Source organism: Drosophila teissieri, chromosome 3R (assembly GCF_016746235.2).
Source record: "Drosophila teissieri strain GT53w chromosome 3R, Prin_Dtei_1.1, whole genome shotgun sequence".
In the NCBI taxonomy this organism is placed as follows: domain Eukaryota; kingdom Metazoa; phylum Arthropoda; class Insecta; order Diptera; family Drosophilidae; genus Drosophila; species Drosophila teissieri.
Window position 1 is genome coordinate 29,383,366 of NC_053032.1, and position 20,083 is coordinate 29,403,448.

Genomic DNA, 20,083 nt, shown 5'->3' on the forward strand with positions numbered 1-20,083 from the left:
GTTTAGGGGCAGGTGCCATTGCAGGAGGCAATGGGATAATTGCGGAATTAACGCACTGATCAGCACAACGAATTATTGGGCTGGACAGGCAGTTTTGTCAGATGGCAAATTTATTGCGAAACAAATTGTGTTCTATATTCAATCAATCAATCGGGAAATAATACAATTAGAATACATTTATCAAAGAAAAAAAAATCATATTCTTATTTTTAAATATTAAGGAAAGTTGCGAGTTGTAAGGACTATGTTATTGACTTATGTTATGTTATCTCAACAGTTAAAATCTAACAACCTTACGGGCCATGCTATTGATAACATGCTTATGTAGTGTTCGCGATAACAGAACATTTAATTCGAATATTTTGCTTACGTTCTTCGAAAATGTAAAGTTATCAATAGAATCTGCTTGTAATATAACCATAACATAGACCAAACCAAGTTCTCCTTAGATTACAGCCTCACATCAATTGAATAACACCGAAATGTTATTAATTCCAAAGGCGTCCTTTTGCGAATGTTGTTAGCAGAAATGTTTTCCTTCCACCCCTTACCGAATGTAAAACGATAACACGTTCTTACGTTCTAGCATAGACCATTGTTACCTAGTCTGTTAAACGCGTTAACAGGACCAGGACTTAGTTCGAATATAGACCAACTCATAAAATAACATTCGCACAGGACCCAGGGGTGATTTTCGACAATGTTACGAACATCTCCTTTTGCGGTTGATTTTTCTGTAAACAAATTGGTCACAGGACAACTGTTGGCCTCAACAGAAACAGCCATTTACTGGTGTTAAAATTTCAGGGGTTTTGAACTTGTTCGAAATCTTTTTCAGACATTACAGCTGCTGTAGAGCACTAACATTACTACGAATGTACGCCAATGTAACGCCTTTTTACAGTTAATGTAACTGGTAACAATAATAATGGTTCATTGATTGCGATTAACTCTAAAATGTAAGGTTTTGATTTATTTTATAAGAATTTAAATTAATCAATAAATTCCTCTAAATATTTTACGAATTTGTAGTATATTAATATTTAGAAAAGGCGTATTCTAAGATTTGAAAAATGAACTAGAGCTTGGTCTTTTTATAACGAAGAGGTGCAAGCTAGGAAATACCCTATATATCTGATTTAAAATTTGTTTTGGTCAAAGCTAACTACAGTCCGTCCAGGACCTCTTTGTACTGGACGAGAAATTCCTTAAACACTTGCTGCCATCGTTTCAGTTCTGTTTGTGCCGGAACGCTCGTCACCTGAGCGATTCGAGCAGGTCGTGTCCGCCAAAGAGCGCGTCTCTTATCAGTGATAAGGCCACCGCTATTCGGAGTTGTGCCATGGTGAGTTTCGGAGTTCAAAGTGGAACACGCGCTCTCCGCGAGAGAGAGAGGAAAGGTGTAAGAGAGAGAGAGTCCTTTCGCTCTCGGCAGGACGACAGCCGAGGCGTCCACCCGCGCACAAATCTAGGCAACAGCCAGCACACAGTGGAGCTCGCAAAGAAGTTCCGAGGACGGCCGTGTGTGTGGTGGATAGCAGCTGGAAGCCCGAAGTCCGCCACGAACCACCGACCTTATAGAGGGGTTTTCCGGGCGGCGTGGTGGTGCAACGGCAACAGCAACGGCAAAGGCAAAGGCAGCGGCAGTGGCAGTGGCAGCAGCAACGGCGGCTTCTGCCTTTCAGCTGGGAATTTATTTGCGCAAAAACGAAGCGGCTCAGTTTCGTGTTTGTTGTGCGCTCGTAAGGATGTGTCCGCTGGCGCTGCCGGACTTCGTGCGTTCGCGTCGCGTGTGTGCGCGTTTATCCTGACGCTGAATGTATCTCAGCCAAAGCCAAAGCGGCCAAAGCCGAAACGGGCCACGAAAAGTGATTGAAAATCAAGTGAATGCCAGAATAATAATCATAATCATGCATGTTGTTATCGCGTTGAGAGAAAATCAAAAATAAAATGCGGCAATCGCTGTCCAGTTCGGTGTTAAGTTTTTATTTGTGTTCGTGTGCTTGGATTCGGGTACCAGGATCCCAAATACCGACGATCTCGAGGATAAACCACTAACTGATTGAAGAAGAAGGTCCTGAGCTGCCGAATATAAAACACAACAAAAGGTGGTTATCCCCAAATTTTGGCGACCCACAAGCATAACTAAACGATTTCAAATCGAGGCAACTGAATGAAAACTGGGTGAAAGTTCCACGCTCGTACTGCAGCATATTTTGCATTTTGGGGCGGACTTCTGGATTTATGTTGACCCACTTTGCTAAGCGATTTCCCTTTCAATTTGCGTCTTGAAGCGATGTTTTGGCCAACTTATCCCTCGGCCATCTCAGTTAATTAGTTTAATTAGTGAGTGTCGTGGGCGGTTGGTTAGTCGGTTTGTCGGTTTCTCGTTTAGTCGGTCTGTTCTGGCCCAGAAATTGGTTTGGCATTTCGAGCGAAAATTAAGACCCTTTCTGGCGCAAAGTTTTATTTTAAACTGCTGACCCGGGATTCGCTCGGTCATGCCCTGCCGCTAATAGCCGACATTATTGTTAGGATTCGCAGGGAGTTGGGAAGTTGGGGAGTTGGGGGTTTTTGGGGTGGACCAAACAATGGGCCACCCGATCGACTGACTCTGTATGTGCCATTGAACAAACACCCGAAGAGGCGAAGGGAAAACCCTTTTTGCGCCACTTTTCCTAATTCTACGACTGCCATTTGTTGGGGCAATAAAAGCCAGCCAGCGACTTCAGTAAAGATGAAATGAAAATGAAATAAAATAAAATAAACAACAATGGCTGGGAAAAACTAAAATAAATTTATTTGCTTTGCCACTAAATTTGCGCTGATTTCGGCAGCAGCTTTACTTCACTTTCGCATTATGTTGGCCCCACTCAAAAAATGTGTTTGTCAACACAGCCAGCGGAGCGCAAAAATGGTCCTTGGTCCTTCGAACCCCTTGCAAAATAATGGAAAAAAAAACGAAAAAAAAAACGAAAAAACGTCCAAAAACGAGAGTGTTTGTGTGCTTAACCTTTTGGTGGAGCCGGACTTTTGGCTCGAGCGGTGTGGCACACGTTCAACTATTTTAGAATTTGCGGCACGTGCCCAAATTGCAAACATCAGCAAATAATAATATAAATTCAGGCAGCAGCCCGGGCATCTAAACCGAATTAGTCGAGTGTCCTTTTTACCGATGCTTTACAGTAATGCTTACAAGATGATTAGGCGTATGTGGCTGGCATGTGATAAATTCCGCTGCTGAACTCAACTGCTTGTCGTGTATAATAATTTCATTGTTGCAAGTCTGCAATTTATAATGCAGCAACAATGGCAGCTGCACTTGCAGCAAAGGCGTGCAACTTGTTGTCGCTGGGTGGTTCGTTTTCACCACCTCCCCACCCCCCCTTTGTGGCAACACTTGAGTCGCACAGCCACTGCAGTTGCACTTAAGCTTCCACCGCTGCAGTTGTTATTTCTATTTCTATTTCTGTTTCTATTTTCTCGCTACTTTTGCACACCCATTGTGAACCGTCTGGCATTATAATCGCCATCTATGTGAGTCGGTGCAAATGCATACAGATGCCAGTTGCGCGTTAGTGTGCTCACTTGACAAGTGTTTTTGCAGGACCTACATCCTGATTGCTTAAGTTAGGGCTGACTCAATCTGCATGTTCGAAGTTTAAGTGCAGCAAGGACATCGGCGACACCTCTGGCCGTGCTAATTAACCAAGTTCCAGCATTCCCATTTAGCTGACTGCTTTTCTTTCATGTCAAAGCATTTAATTATACTCCTGCATTTACCCGCTCCCCAACTTTGGCCCCCACTGCCTCGCTATCTGCCCACTTTTTCACTTTTTTCCACGTTTTTTTTTACTGCTGGACTTTGCCTGATTTATTTATGCATTTACCTTTGCGAGTTGCCCGGGGAGGAAGCTGCTGTCATGCTGCTGGTTCGTTGTCTTAATTCATTTTTTATTCCAACGTAAATAAGCTGTAAATTACAACTTCTGTTGCTCCGCTGTTTCCAGCTGATGTTGCTGCTTTTGCCGCTGCTCCCTGCATATTTTGTATGATTCTACTCCGACAATTCCCAGGCTGCTTGTTGCCTGCCTCCTGCCTCGTGCTGCATGCTGCATGCCCCGTGCCCCCAGCCTCGTGGCTCATGCCAAATGCAGTGCCATATTTTTTCGCTCTTCACTGACGCCCTGTTTTTTTTTGTATACACAGAAAAAAAGCATCAGAGCAGCAACTATTTTAATTGCAAATCACTGTCACTGTTTTTAGTTTTCTAAAAAACAATCGGAGGCTTAAAAACCTTATTTACTTCACAAATTCGAAGTACCATTGAAACATAAAAAAACAGAGAACAAAAGAATAATGAAATGCATACAATGACATAAATTCTATTTATATTATATTCTTTTTATATTTTATAAACTTCAATTAGTTGTCATAATTTTTAAACATTTTATGAATGTTATTGTTTTTTTCCAATGTACATAACTCATTGCGAGAGGGGCAACGGAGGTGTGTGCGAAATGGAAACAAAATGGCTTTTCTGTTTTTAAAAATAGGACAATAAACGAGTGATCGAATAATACAATTTGTATGAGCAATTATGAAAGGCTGACACACTTTCGACACATATTTTTGCAACATTGAGCCACTTGCGTGGCATATTTTCGCGCTGTGCTGGAAGTCGCAACTCCCGCTGCTTTTTGCTGCCTTTTGCCTGTGCTACTGTTTAATTTAAAGTTCGCCCCCCTCACAAAAAAGGGGAGCAGCAGTGCAGTTGGAAGCGAGGAAGTTGGGAAGTGAGGAAGTGGGGCTGTCATAACTGCAAATCGGCTACTGACATCCAGCTACTTAACGCTCCTCACTGCCTGTGTTTGGGGCATTCGGGCATGAAAGCGGCTCGGAACTGTCTGCGGACCCAAAGGGGACTACTAATGGTCAAAAGGAACGGGGTGGACGTGGGACTGGGACTGGGCGACAGTGGACGGCGCTGCACTGCGTTTGGAATTATGTGGAAAATTGAGAAAATGTTGCTCAACAACACAAGTACAAGTACAAGTGGAAGTACAAGTTCCGAGGCACTTTAATTGCCACCGGGCACATTGCGCCACTCTGCCATCCACAACCGGTCATTACGAACTGGATTTGGGTGGTTGGATGGTTGGATGGTGGCCACGTCGGCGATTCCACTCCGCTTTTCCATTTTCCGGGCGAAACTTGTTGAGCGACGACCACTGACGAACTGCCACCGGAGATGAAAATGCTTTTCCAGGGGGCAATTGTCGTTAAGGTGCTTAGCGTAAGGCGTTGACTATTTGAGGTCGTCTAGCCGCGACTATTAATGGGCTTCTCGGTGGCATGTCTTCATTAGAAGTCCACTCTTTCAAGGAATTACACAAGCCTAATTCTGGCCGAGAACAAATAATAGCGATTAATAGTGCCATCAACAACAGCAATACCATTCAAATTAGGTGTTTTTGTAGGTATTTGCGTGTTTCATCGTCTACAAATGTATTTACCTCGTTAAAAAAACATATTGAGTAATTAATCCAGTTTCGTTTTGAAAACTAGTTCAATATCAAATATTGAAAGCAAGCTTACTTTACATATGACACAATCAAATGAGTTTCTTTAGAGCTTCAATCAATGCTATATAGAAAGTGAAGCATAAATAGACCGCAGCTTTTAATCCAGCATTTGCCAGATTCTCAAGCAAGGTCAATATTTATGCTCAACAGAAAAAATTGTTTTGCGCTTTAATGTTGTTTTCTTTTTAAAGTGAGCTCAAACAAACTTGCGTTAATGCCGCTTCCTGGCCACGAAAAGCGAGCAACAATAGCGGCGCTGTCGTGAAAAACTTATTTGCACAAACCGCGTTTTTGTGTACGAATATTCATACACACAAATTGTGGTGTCTGTGAAAAAGTCAACGAGTTTTTGCCAGGGTGTGTAAAATGGAAAATAACTTCAATTGCCAGGTGCGGCGTGTGTAATATTTTACCAGCACTCCTTTGATTTTTTCCCCCAATCACAATATTGTTTATAAAATGGAAATAATACCGGAGAGCAGCTCAACCGGCTAAAAAGGGGCCTTAAAAAATTAAACAGAATATTTAAGGGCCTGTGTTAAAGCAGCAGAGAAAGGCCAAAATCTGTGGAGTGAAAATGAGTAAGAACGCCTGAGGCTTAAAGCGATTTGCCGTCTGCACATCGCTGTGTTTTCACTGAAACTTGCCGTGAAAGTTACAAATTTGAACTTTAAATTTTAACGTCAACACGCAGTGGCTCTCAGGGGAGCGGGGAGGGGGTGAGGTGAGGTGAGGGGGGTTAACAAAAAATAAACTTGCAGCCTGCAGCAAACACATTAAAACAAAGTTTTTAAAAGCAACCACAACATTTACGTCATGTGCAATGTGCGGCGGGTTGCGTTGCGTGGCGTTGTTGCCATTGTTTTTGTTGCCGCTGCACGAGCTGCTGCCAAATTTGAAAAGGGGCGCAGCGGCAAGCAGGGGGCGTGGCAGCTTACTCTCCCTCCCTCTCTATCTCTCGTCTCTCTCTCTTGCCATTTTTATAGTCAAAAGCCAAGTTGTTTGGGCCAACAGCAATCGCCATTTGCTGCCACATGTTGTAACTGTTGCCGCATTAAATGTGCAGCCCGCCTCCGGCGCATTTCACTTTTACTGAGAGGCACCCACTTTTACAACCACCCACTGAGCTGCACCACTCGCCTGCCTGCACCACCAACACCAACACCAGCAGCACCTCCACTTCTGGCCACATTAGTTGACTGCACACCACCAGCAGAGATTTCACTCCATTTTATGCTGTCAGACTTCCGAGAGCGCCGTTCTCGCTGTTCTCGCTTGTTGTAAAAATGCCAAATTCATTTTCAGCATATAAACTTTATCACACACACAGCCATATACAGGCACACACACACTCACATGCAGCCGCGGACTTTATACTCCCTGCTGTTCCGCACTGACATCTTTAGTTAATTTCGCAGCCGCAAAAACTAAAACCAAAACGAAAGGGATAGTGTGTCTGTCCGGATTTTAGGAGACCGTAAAAGTCCTCTAAACTGAAAATTGAAAAAAAGAGTGCTGTTGGCATAAAAAAAACCTAGCAAATGAGAAGGGTTTCACTTGAAAGAAGTTGAGATATGCGGAAAAGGTTTAAAAAAGTATAGGAATATAGATATCTTGCAACATACCTTTAGTCAAAATATATTCCCTACACATATACTCAATCGGATTGCAAGCCTAAATCAATTGCAAAGTGCTTCTGTTTACCCAAAAATTTAATTACCATTTTTCTCTCACTCGTATTTGCAGCTCGTTCAAAATGATCACCTAAAGCCAAAATCGGTGCAAGCAAAAAACCCAAAAAAAAAATAAATAAAAACAAAACCGAATAAAACGTGAATAACTAAAAATCGCAAAAGTTCATAACGCAAACAAAGTTTAATTAGCATTGGCAGAAAAAATAAATGTAAATTGATTTTGAGAAACCCAAGGGCAGAAAACTACAACCGCAATCCTACGAAATTCAACAAAATAAAAGAAACCGTAACGCAAACCACCGCAAAAATTGCTTTAGATTAAAACCATAGAAGAGTACGGAAAACATAAAAACCACTCACAAATCGCATCAAACAAAATGACGCTGCGCATATCGGCCACATACGGAAATCATCGAGGGCTCATCATTCCTGGCTGTGTGCTGCTCCTGATTTTGGCCACCTTGCCACCAGCCTCGCGGGCAGGACGAATCTTTGGTAAGTCCTGGAAAAATGTGTACTGTGCGCAGATGGGGCTGCGATCAAAATTTCTATCAGTTTTTGTTTGCGGCTCTAATTAGGGCGGGCAGTTTGCAGCTAATGGAATTTATAATGCCGCGAAAGACGCAATTTGTGCGGGGTTCCTGTCGGCATTATGTGGCCCACTCCTTGCGACCGGCGCAGGACCTCCTTCGTTTCCTGTATTGGTTTCGGGTCAACGCGACTCATTGACACGGCAAATGACGCGGCACAGAGGGCTCATGTTCTTTTTGTATTAATTATAATTACAGAAGGTCGCCTTTTTATGCCAGCAGTCGACGTCGTTTACATTAATGAGGGACGTCAATGTCAAAAATAAACAAAGGTCCCGCACTCTGGCTTTATTGTATTGGAAATGTCAACACCATGTTTTTTTTCCCTGTGCATTTGTTGCCTTTTCTTCGGGTGTGTGTTTGTATGTATGTGTGTGTGTTTGTCTGCACCGTTGATGTAATGAAAATAATTACATTTCTTGTACGTGGTTTGTAATGCGCAGCAGAACAGGCAAAGTCACCAGATTTTGGACACACATACCGAACTAATTAACTGGCAAATAAATAAGTAAACATGGCAACAGTTTTGCACACATGGCGATAATTTACATTTAATTATGGCAGCATAACTAGTTATTTGCCGCAACTGCCGAAAAAAGGGTTGCTCTGCACACATTCCAATTCCCAACTTTCATTCCCAACCGGAGTCTCTAATTGCAGGCAGGTTTTGTCTGTCTGCCCGAATTTTCCGACTTTCCCCCTCCCACCAGAGACATTAGATTCGGTCACAGAGCAGCAGCAGCACAGAGAATGGCAATAGTGGCAACAACTGGAGAGGCAGCGGCAAACAGTGAAAGCGGACACAATGCGCTGAAACTGGAAAACCAAAACTTTTGTTGACACACATTTTTTCACGGCCCCAAAAAGTGTGCTTCGAAAATGTGCACGCAAATGAGCGCAGTTCGCTCGTCATCAAGAGCCGCAATAAAAAACGGTGGCAAAAACAGGCGCTAACATAAAAAGCTACCGCATGAATGAGTGCTGACGGCTGCATGTGTTTCTCTAAAAGGATTCGTTTATTCGGGGATCATTCTGGGTTGTTAAATGGATGGAAAGTTAATGGAAAATCTATTTAGTACCTATTTCGAGAGTTACTCACTTGCGAAATGTTCTATTTGTTACTGATTTAAAGTTATACTATTCTTGAAAGTTAGTGTGTTATACCATAGGTATTTCTGTGATATCTAGGAAAGGATCTTTAAGTAAATTAAAATTTTAATACATTTACTGCACTTGCAATTATGATTTAGGCATCACTGTCACACGCACACACACTCAAAAAGCGGGTCCCATTTACAAATGCCCGTGTGTGTGTGTGCGCTGGCATTAGGTTGCCAGTTGGCGGCGCTTTTTGTCAGGCATTTTAATGTCTGCCTTCAGCCGCAACTGCAACAGAACAGCAATAAAACTGCAGGACACACACACACATGCACTCACGCACACACACTCTCGGCAACCGCACACATTCATATATAGACACACACATTCATATATAGATATAGGCGACCATGAAAGCGAAAAGTTTACGCGCTTGTTTGCTATAATTTCGATTGTTTTCACTGCGGCAGCAGAATCAGCAGCAGCAACAACGACTGCAGCAGCCTGCCACGCCCCCTTAGCCACCCACACTCACACACACACACACACACAGATAGAGAAACAGAAACAGACACACACACATATACGGATTCCCAACGCCTTTCAGTTCCCAGGACAATTGTGCACCATTCTGCAGCAATTTTCGTTTTATTGATGTGCATTGCCGCCATTGCAGCGAAGTTTGATGCTGCAACTGCCAGAACAACTGCAACACACACAGAAAATAAGCTGTGTAAGTAGCACACACTTTTACTTTACTTTTGTTTGCGTTATGTACTTTCGGTTAAGTGCGAGAAATTTATGAAAAACTTTTGAAAATGTTTTCGCAATTAAAGTCCCGGCGACACAAAACAAAGCGCGCTTCGAACAAAACGGAGTGCACTTGGTCTACTTTCCACATTCCACTTCCCACTTTCCACTGCTGGCATCTACCATCTAACACTTTTCCATGCAACTGGCTTAAGTGGGCGTGTAACTGCAGCTGGATGCAGCTAATTGTTGGCATAAACGATGCCACCCAGATTGTTTCGGATGCAAAGCCCAAGCGAACAAAGGGTCTTCCTGCTGAGCGCTATCAGCAAATTGGTCAGCATTTGGCAAGTTTCTCGCTCTGATCAGACACTTAAACATGACTACCAATTCAAGTAGTATATAGTCGCAAACTCCCAAGAATAAATCCAAATTTAGTGTGTTGAAAGCTTAAGTATATAGTTTTAGCTAGAATATGCCCAAGAACCTCTCCCATTTTCTCCGAGTGCCCAGAGAACTTATCCACTCCCCCATCAAGCTCACATAGATGGCTGTCGCATCAATACAGCATAAACTTAATGGCTAACCAATAAAAACAATGGTGGCGGAGAGTCGCCATGAATAAGTCAGGCAACTGTTTCGATATACCGAGCATACGAATAAGTTGACTCGGCAATTTTGGCCATCAGAACATATTTATTGCGCCTACAACGGCGACACGTGTGCACGAGTTACCTGCTTTTTTCCCCGGAGACCAGACACATTGTCTTCTGGCCATTTAGGAATAGTCGAGCATTAGGCGCAATTGGTGAATTGAATGCTTGAATGGTGCTGCCTTTGTTGGCGGCTATTAGCCCGACTAGAAGGTCCTTTTTGTCGGCCGAAGCCCGATCCTTTTCACACATCTGCAATTACATGGGCAAAGTGTATTGGGCGCGCGTCGCAAATCGTTTCGCCTTTGTTTTTAAATTATTCATGTTCTGGCTAAGAGCAAACAGCGATTTAGGACTCCCCCGATTCGAGGCACGCACTTGATATTCAGCTCATTGGCGACATCGAGGGGCGGAATGGCAGAGATTTTATTTGGTGTGGGCGACGTCCTTGACGGCTATACTGTCTGGAGTAATTTCTTTATTAGATTCATTCGGGCCCTCCATTCTCATTTGCCCGGGGCAAAGTTAAAGGCAAAGGCAAAGGCAAAAGCCAAGCGAAGCGGACAGCAGAGCAACAGAGTCTAAAAACAATTTTCTAAATTAGTTTTTGCTATCCTGGCTCCGGCAAAACGAAACTGCAATATAGCAGAAGAAATTGTTTAAGAATTACATAGAGTGGCCCCGCCGGAGGATAAGACTTACTTCTGCACATCCTTTAATAACTTTAAAAGCACCCGAAGTGCTTAAATCCTGCCTTTTGCACACGTTTTACAGTCTCACAAACTATAAATCAACAAGCCAACCAACCATTGCTTTACGGCTATAAAATATTCAATAAAAAATAAATAAAAAGACTCGAGAATTTGTGGCCATTGGGCTTGTTTTTTTGCGCGATTCGAGGGCGCAGCTTTATGACAACAATTTTTAATCATTATAAAATATACAGGAGCGTGAAATTCCCTGCCCAGCCAAAAAACACGTTCAATCAAAAAATTGCATCGAGTTTTCACCTGTTTCCATTATGCAATACAAACAACCGCCAATGTCAGAATATATTTTCACTCTTTTATAGCATTTTATGCACATTATAATTAGTGTATAATTAAGTAAAGAAAAGTGAGCGCCATGCGTGTAATTTCGAAAATGGATTTTCGAATAAATAAGCCAGTCGCTGTGGTGACCTCACTTAAAACCCAGTCTTTTTTGCCCAAAAAATATCATCCGACACATACGAGGTAGATGCCATTATGTTGATTCATTTTGTATGACTCCGAAACGTTTTAAAGTAATTAAATTGTAGTATTTCAAACTGGCAACTTAGTTTTTATTTGCCAATGGCCCACTGGTGATAGAGCTCTCTATAAGTGTGCTAAAATAACTTACAGCTTGCTTTGCACATCGACAAGCAAACAGAAATGGCAAATCCATTCGCATTGACAAACTAAAAGTGCAAACAAGCACTGCTTTGACATTTGTTTGGTTTGCCACAGCAACGAGTACATGGTAAATAATGCGGGATATTTGACTTTTACGAAAAACGAAAAACGAAAAAAAGGGGGTGATATGAAATAGAGGAAACCGAAAAATAGAAAATAGTTCCCTCGGCACGGACATGCCATGCATGTCATCAAAATATGCCAGAATCGGGGCCTTTTCATAATTTATGCGGACAGGGCGCCCACAAAATAATACAATGCCCATATGTGCAGGAGCTGTGGATTTTGCTGTTTTGCTGTTCTGCAGCACAATATGGTTGGCAATTTGGGGCTGCTTTGTTGCCCAGTGGTCATTGGCATTTTCAATTAATGGAAAAATGTCAGCGGGGCTTCTCGCGGCCCCTGGGCGAAAAATAATGGACAAAACTGCAGCGGGACGACCCGTTGGAGAACGACACATACATATCAATTAGCAGGTTGCCGAATTCAAAGCCAGGTTCTCCGAATCAAATTTGATTATTCGCCACGTTGCATTGCAGGCGAAAAATATCTGAATCAGAAGAGAACCAATCAAGCGATCGGCGTACTTGAAATCCGATATTACGTATACGCCGAGTGGACTCGATTTCTGCTTGTTTGCTTCGATATTTAATGAAACTACGGCTGGCCGCTCAACTATGCCAGGGAATTCAATTAAAAATCAAAACGGCAATTCGGAATATGCAGCTGAATATGCATATATGCATATACATATGTATATTTATATAAATATAGTGTGTGTTTGAATGATTTGTAGCCAAAAAATAAAAAAAAGGGATGTGAAAGCGAAAAATATTGGAATATAATAATGCAGTCAAAACCAATGAAAACTATTTCAGCAATGTGCAAATTAAAAAAATAAACCAAATTCTCGGACTGAACGTTGGGGGGAAAACTCCTTTGTTTCGTTTTTCCCGGGCGAAAATTGCAAATAATATTTTACGCTTTTTACACAAATTTTCTACCACGCTGGCTTTTGTCAAAGTTGCTGGCAGACTTTATTTTGCTGCATTTTCTGTGCTCGGCAGTGTCGTTATCGCCGTCCTAGTGGCTAGCTTTGCATATCGAAATAATTTAGTTACAAGTTTAATTAAATTTGGGTTTCAGTGAACGAAGCACTATGTTTTGGCTGGTAAGTGAGATTTTTCGGAGCAAAGAATTTGGTTACTAACACAGCAGTAAGCCCCAAAAAACAATAGTGTGCCAGCCATGTGCATGCCTGTTTTCATCAACGTATGGCAGCTTAGAAATATTCCATTATGGCACCAAACAAACGGAAATTAAACTTTCATTACAATTGTCCTGGGCAAAGGGAGACAATTAAGCCATTGGGAAATTATGAAATTTATGCAGGTTGTAAATCTTTAACAAAGTTTTGGGACATTTGCCGCTCGAAAAAGCAAATATAATTCCCTCAATGTGGGTCATTAAGCAATTTAATTGCATTAAATGTTTATTTAGGCAACTTTTCCAACCGAACGGCAATGAGTTGTGTAAACAACAATAATTGATTAGACAATCAAACTTACATCTGTAAATATTGATGATTAAAAATGCAGTTGATGGAATTTAATGGAAAAATAATAGAATCCGATATATATATATTTAATTTAGTTCTGCCATCAGTGCGCTGTGCGACTTTAAGAACAAAACGCAAGCTGGTAAACTCAGGCAGGACTGCCTTTGTATTCCTTGGACATCATCATGGGCCCATTATAATCCCGGCTAAGCTGCAGCGATTATTGTCTAAAAAATTCATGTATTTCATTATTAGCCAGGTTGCCTGCGGCCCAGCATTTCCGGCCAGCTCGTCCTCGGCCCCACCAGCGGCTGTTCATTTGCTGTCATAATTTAATTTTTGCCACCAGTCCGCAGTCCGCAGACCAAAGTCCGGAGCTCAAAGCTCACAGACAGAAGCCGAGAGGCGGAGGAAGGAAGAAACCGGGGCGCACATCCTGCGATGATGCCGGGCTCGTCTTTCGTCCTTCGTCTCCGGCTGCTGCCCATTCTGCCCATCCTGCACCTCCAGCGGCATTGTCTGCAGAAAGTCAACATAATCCACAGAGTACCAGGCTCCGAAAATCCCAATGTGGTCGCCGCTGTGGCTCATTAATCCATGCAACCGAATGGTGGCCCTCCACATGGCTTGTTTTGTTTCTGGTTGCTGCCCTCTCATTCCCGCAACTACTAAACTGCACTGGAAAAAATCCCATCTAAAATCCAACCATCTAATATTAGATTGGATTCCATTGCCTGCAGTCTGTGAGTTTCTTGACCTATATTTTTGCCAAATAAATTCCCAACTTCATCACTATTTTTTCGAGTGTGCTATGCCCTCCCATCTGTATTACCCATAAATCAGCTGCCTGCGGGCAGTTCATCATCATCATCATTATCGTGGCCGCGGCCAAATGAGCGATTCCCCATCTGGACGGCGAAATTAGTTGCGTTGCGCGCATGAATGTCACCATTGCTGTCGCTCAATTTGCTACACAAATTATAAACACCAAATGGAAATGGTAATAAAAAATGTGACAGAATCACGGACTCAGTGTCGCATCCTGTCCAAGGACCCCTGCAATCGCCGCCGGCACGCAAAAGGATGGGCGACCAAGTTAAACTTTGCCGAAATTGAAACGCCGCTGGCTTATTTAAGCATTTATTTCGGCGTCGGACGATGGGCGGAAAGTCAATAATGAATAAACTTGCCCCAAGCAGGCGCAGTGCTTTAAGAGTCCAACAGCCACTAACTGTAATGAAATTCGCATAAAAATCATTCTGCCACTGTGTGGAAAAAAAAACGTTGACCGACTTGAAGCCCCAAAGCGGGGAAATGGCAAAAAAATGCCGGAAAAAAAGTAAAAAGTTTTGGTTCACTTAAAGTTGCCTTCGGATTATGGGGATTGTACAGAGAAGGACTCGGATTGCGAGGAAACCATTGGGATTACATTATGTATAGTTTCCACTCCAATTAAAACGCATTTTTAGCTAGCAACATGTGTAGTTTTCGTACATAGGATCTATTACTTGTATTTTTTAAGTATGTTGATTTTTCTGCGCGGTATCATAAATCACGAATGAATTGCAGCAAACGCCAAACACTTTCCCCCAATTTTGGCCACTGTGCAGGCCGACTTTGGTGGGCCCAATTGCCATTGCAGCTGGTTGGCAAGAGGCCCAGACTTGCGTTCTTGCAGACGGCCAAAGGATAAGGCCGACTTGGCCAAGAGCAGTTCGTGATGTCGCGCCTATCACAACCAATTTACTAACGAAGCAGATAAATCCAATTTCTGGCCGACAGCCGCTTAGCCTTCTCTCTCTCTCTCTCTATCTATCTTTTCTGGGGGCTTGAAAAATACTTGGAGAGGCAAATAATAAATAAAAAAGCACTTCCGCTTGCTGGGGACAATTTCCGCTTCCGGTTGACCGGCGCCTCGGAATATTAACGTGGGTGGTGTTTGGCTTATTAAGCTCATCACCGAGTTTATTAGGCTCTTAAAGCGTTTAGCACTAGTCGCTGATTTTTTCGAGGGAGTTGGTTTGGATGATGGTTTGGTTTGCTTTGAGGCCATTGTGGGGCGAAAACACTTTGATGGGTCCTTAAATTAATTAAACGAAGTAATTAGAAAGTGCGAGGAAGCCCAAGTCAAAGGAAGTACTCTGCAGATTGGAGCGTGGTTGCTCGGCTTCAAAACACCTTTGGCAGGAAGCTGCAGTCAACAAAGAGGAGAAAAGTTGCATTTTTCCATCAGCCACAGCCGCAGGGGGCTGGAAATGGCAGGATCTGAGGAATCCGTTCTATTTGCAGTTCATTGCTGAGAATTTTAATCAATTGCAGCCGGCAGCAAAGTCGAAAGCTCCTTGACCGAGCTGCAGCTCTCTGTTGCCTCTAAAGACATTTTAATTTCTGCTACAGTCGTTCATTATTGTTTGCCTTTGGATGCCCAGTGAGTTATTATGCAAGTTGCAAAACAATTTGATACCAAAAAAAAACAAGGAGCGCAGCCAGTAGCCAAGGAGCAGCAACACATGGCCTGGACATGGCACATTTATTTTTGGGCCGAGGATGGAAAGTTTTAAATTAAATTTCAACTAGGACGGTGCGTGCGAAGGCCAAGATGCACCAGCTGCAGTCTGACCCAAATACCAGGCCAACTTCCCCTTTTATTCCTTTTCCCTTGCCCTTTTTTGCAGCCACACTCGATGGATAGATAGATGTAGAGTTTTTGACCCGCTGCCAAGTGCTTGGTTTTCTCAGTCCGTCCGCACTTAACCCTACAAAGGCTCTAGGCACACAAAAGGGACACCCAGTTCATTTTTATACCCTCAAACTGGGAGCTTAACATTAAAAAGGTGTCTAAAAGTAGGCAATGAATTTAACTTTATTTTTGGACACGCCAGAAGTCGAATTTCAGATTTTATAAATTTCCCTGCGGCTGGCAGCGTGTTAAAGCCGCATCGAAAACGAAATCCGAATCCGAAATCGCCTTTGGGCACTGACTTCCATCATAATACAATTTTTATAATTTAATCAAGCTGAGAGCTGCATGGCATCATCGCCCGATGTGCAAATAAAAATAAGTGCGACAATAAAACAAAAGCCAAACAGAAGCGATGCCGTGAGTGGAGATTAACAATGGAGGCGTCGCACTTTTTACGACCATGGAGAATGCCAATGGCAATGGGAACGAGGAGGAGCAAGAGCAGCAGGATTGGGATGCCGATGCGGATGCCATGGCATCGGTGGCACGCATTTGTCATACACTTTTCGGGGCAATAAAAGGATCCCGACGAAGGGTTCCCCGGCGGCTGCGAGTTTTGCTTTTGTTTCCCGCTTTTACGGCCGTCGCCTGTCAAAGGGAATCCCTCAGATACAGATACAGATACAAGTACAGATACAAATACAAACACAGATAGAAGCACAAGGGACGAGCAGTGTCAGTCACTTTTAAAGCGCTCTTTTGAGCTTTGGCGGGTCATAAATCTATTAATTTTCATTACGCAATTACCAGCGAGCTGTCAGGAGGTCAGCGTGTGTGCGTGTGTGTTTGTGTGTGTGTGTGTGCTAATTACACGACAGCTCGCTCGATCAATCAAATTTCCAGGATATACTATAACTGGGCCAGGGAGCCCATGAATGTGGTGATTAATTGGCCATTGCCAGTGGATGTGTACAAATTTATCATATAAATATTAAAGTAGAGCTCACGATTTTTCAGTGAATACGTACGTGGGCTTACACGCAAAACCAATTCGACAGTTAGTCGGATTAAGTCTCTTTCCCTTCCGCACACACACACACACACGCACACATACATATATGCATTTGTTTGTATCAAACATTTGATACCCATGAATATTTTAAAAGCATTTCGAAAATTGCTAACAAAACAGAAGCACAACACGAGCGGAAATAAATGCAATACATTTGAATAAACAGGCTTACACATACTTAAACAAATGCACATGTTACAATACGGATGGGTGGTTATCTCTCTGTGTGTGTGTGTTGGTCCCTGTGTGTGTGAGTGTGGGTCATGTCAACCACTTGTTATTTCCAGGATGAGAAGGATGTTCGTTGCTGTGCGTACAATTTATATCCGATTTTAATATTGAATTCCTGCTAAGTCAAAGCCAAATGAACTTTGTTGTTCGGCTGAGAGGAATTGGCAAAAGGGATTTTGCCAAAATAGGTTGCTAGGCAACTGCAACCAGGATTATCTGCCGTTGTAAGCACAGTGTAATGCACTTAAAGAAAATCGAAGGATTGCCAGTTTTTACTTTTAACCAATACGTAATTCTTTAGTTAGGTTATTGCCTTGATATTTGTGTAAGGGCACATGATTAACTTTTTATCCATGGAAATACAATATAAATTTGTCTCGGTGTGGCTTTTCCTGCCGTTGTCGTCGCAGGGAAATCGCAATCGGATATGATTTATAAAACATTTACTCACATGCCCGACAATGGCCTAACAAGCTCAATCATTGTGCCTATTTACCAGCGATATATCTAAATCGGGCCGATAATGCTCACATGGGTGGCCCAGTCGCGTTGCCAACGAAATTTGACTAATTAAAGCGGCATATGAATGGGCGTTTGAACCCGAGTAGTGTGCCTTTCAAAGGAGCAACTTGCTCACGTAATTGCCACGGAAATCTAATCAGACTTTCTGATGTTGTGTTGCCATTGGGTGTACGGGTGTATGGGTGTATGTGTGTGCATGTGTGCTGGCCCTTTTCCTTTCCAGGGAAAACTTCTTGCTCGTTTGGGGCCCACGCATGTGGGTCCCACAAATGGAAATGCATAAATCAAATTGCTAGAGATTGGTAACCAAGCAGAGATAAACGCGTATTATTATGCCGTCAGTTGGCTAGGAGTGGAGTTCAGGGAAAACTCCCGACCTTAGTCGCTGATTCATGTTTCTTATCATCCATCAATCAATCGGCAGGGCCCAGGATATTGTGCCATTATTAATAGTCCCAGCCTACAGATGGAATGTATTTAAGCAGCTCGGGTCCCAGGCTTCTCCTGCGCTCCTTGCTCCTTGCCACTCCTCGAAACTTGCGAAACAATTTATCGAGCGGAACGCAAACACACAAATAAGTGGGTAAAATACACGTACTGTATGCAGAAGTGCATGTGCACTAGGGTGACCTGTACTTCAGATGTATAATATAAAATCACTCAGTTAGTTACATTAGTTGGTATACCACATTACAATCTAAGATTACTTGCTGATTGAAGGTACAATTTTAAAGTAGCTCCCTAATCTTTAAAACTTAAAACCAAACTAAATACAAATTGGGAAATATTTGGCATTAAATTCATGTATTCACAAATGGTAACCCTATGGGTGGCGGACTGCATTGCTTAAAACTTCGCAAACATCATTCTGCCCACCCTAATGTACACAGATGCAAATTGATGTCGACAGGCAGCCCAAAAGGCGTTGTGTTGGCACAACTGGAAAAACTTTTCCCGGGCATCAGAATGCCGAGTGCCAGGCCCAGATTCTCCGTGATACAGACCGAGCGAGAGAGAGTGAGGGAGGGGGAGGGGGAAAATGGGGAAGCGGAAAACTGGGGAAACCTCACAGACAGTCCGACCAAGACCAAGTATTGTCCTCGTGGCCAGGCCACTTGGCGCATTCCAGACAAGTGAAAACTTGACAAACTAGGTCAGCCCAAAAGGGGGGCAGATTGGGGATGCAACTGCCCTGCTGCTTATGCATGAAAATCAATCTAAATGCAGGCCACAAAGCCTCGCCGGCTTGCTTTCCAATTAATGCATTGAGAGCTTATCGAAACGGCTAGCAAATGGAGTGCATCGCACGGCTGGCGGATACATTGCCGATTAGGTGTGACTTCTGAATGTGATTGGCGGTGGCATGCGACTTCAATCGGTCAACCAATATCACCGTCATTTCTAATGAGCCACAAAACTATGCAAGCACTTTGCCTTTGACACCCTAATAATACCTACAACTGTTTATATACAACTGGAATATATACAATATAAAATATTTACTTATCATTTACTTATATGCCACTTAAGTCCCATAAAACTTCCATATTATAAATGTCCCTGGTTAGACATTTTACTGAAACATACTTGTAGGCACTTTCTAAGTGATTTCCAAATCCTAGTGCTTTCTGTGGCACCTTCGATTAATTTTTCTGCAATAAAACCCAGCGTTTTCCTTGGACAACATTGCTGGAGTCATGCAAATGAGCCTGTGGCGAAACTCAGACCGATATATAATGCAGTTTGCACGTTGACCGCAATGCGCCCCCTGTGCAGACCCTTTTCGATTTCTACTGGCCGGGTGGGCGTTTTGGCCAAGTCAAAGGCAGCTGGTGGCCCGCAGTAAACGTTGACCGCATGATTTGTATCTCAAATGGGCCACAAATGGCCAAAGCATACACACACCCATGCACACACACACACACACACACATAGCCATACACAACGAGCTCATAGAATGACCAGTACAAACATTTATTGCTAATTGCCGAAAGGACATTTGCATAAACTTAACAAAACCCAAAGTTTTCCATGTAGGCAAACAAACAAACGACAACTTGACCACACACAAATGCACTGGCCACCAGGCGTCTTCGAGGAGGTGGGCGGCAGCTTGCTCGCCGTGGGCGTGGCACGTGCAATTTGCCAGCCAATCAAGCCGACCACCCAGCAGCACCCAGAAAGCCAGCAACCCACAGCAATAACATGATT

The 20,083-nt window shown here is 43.0% G+C and overlaps 2 protein-coding genes across 4 annotated transcripts in view; one reads left to right on the forward strand and one right to left on the reverse strand.

The window, feature by feature from the left end:
* LOC122621232 (tyrosine-protein phosphatase 99A) overlaps positions 1 to 20,083 on the forward strand; it is a 234,771-nt gene that overhangs the window by 124,648 nt on the left and 90,040 nt on the right. The window contains exon 4 of one of the 2 annotated variants that reach the window (XM_043799034.1): positions 7,332 to 7,774. In XM_043799034.1, the coding sequence (XP_043654969.1) occupies positions 7,657 to 7,774 (118 nt within the window). In that variant the 5' untranslated portion in view covers positions 7,332 to 7,656. Of the gene's footprint in view, positions 1 to 7,331; positions 7,775 to 20,083 lie in introns of those variants that run through there. The other variant, XM_043799032.1, reaches the window with a different exon arrangement.
* LOC122621233 (uncharacterized protein C2orf42 homolog) overlaps positions 1 to 20,083 on the reverse strand; it is a 174,188-nt gene that overhangs the window by 59,263 nt on the left and 94,842 nt on the right. The window lies entirely within an intron of this gene.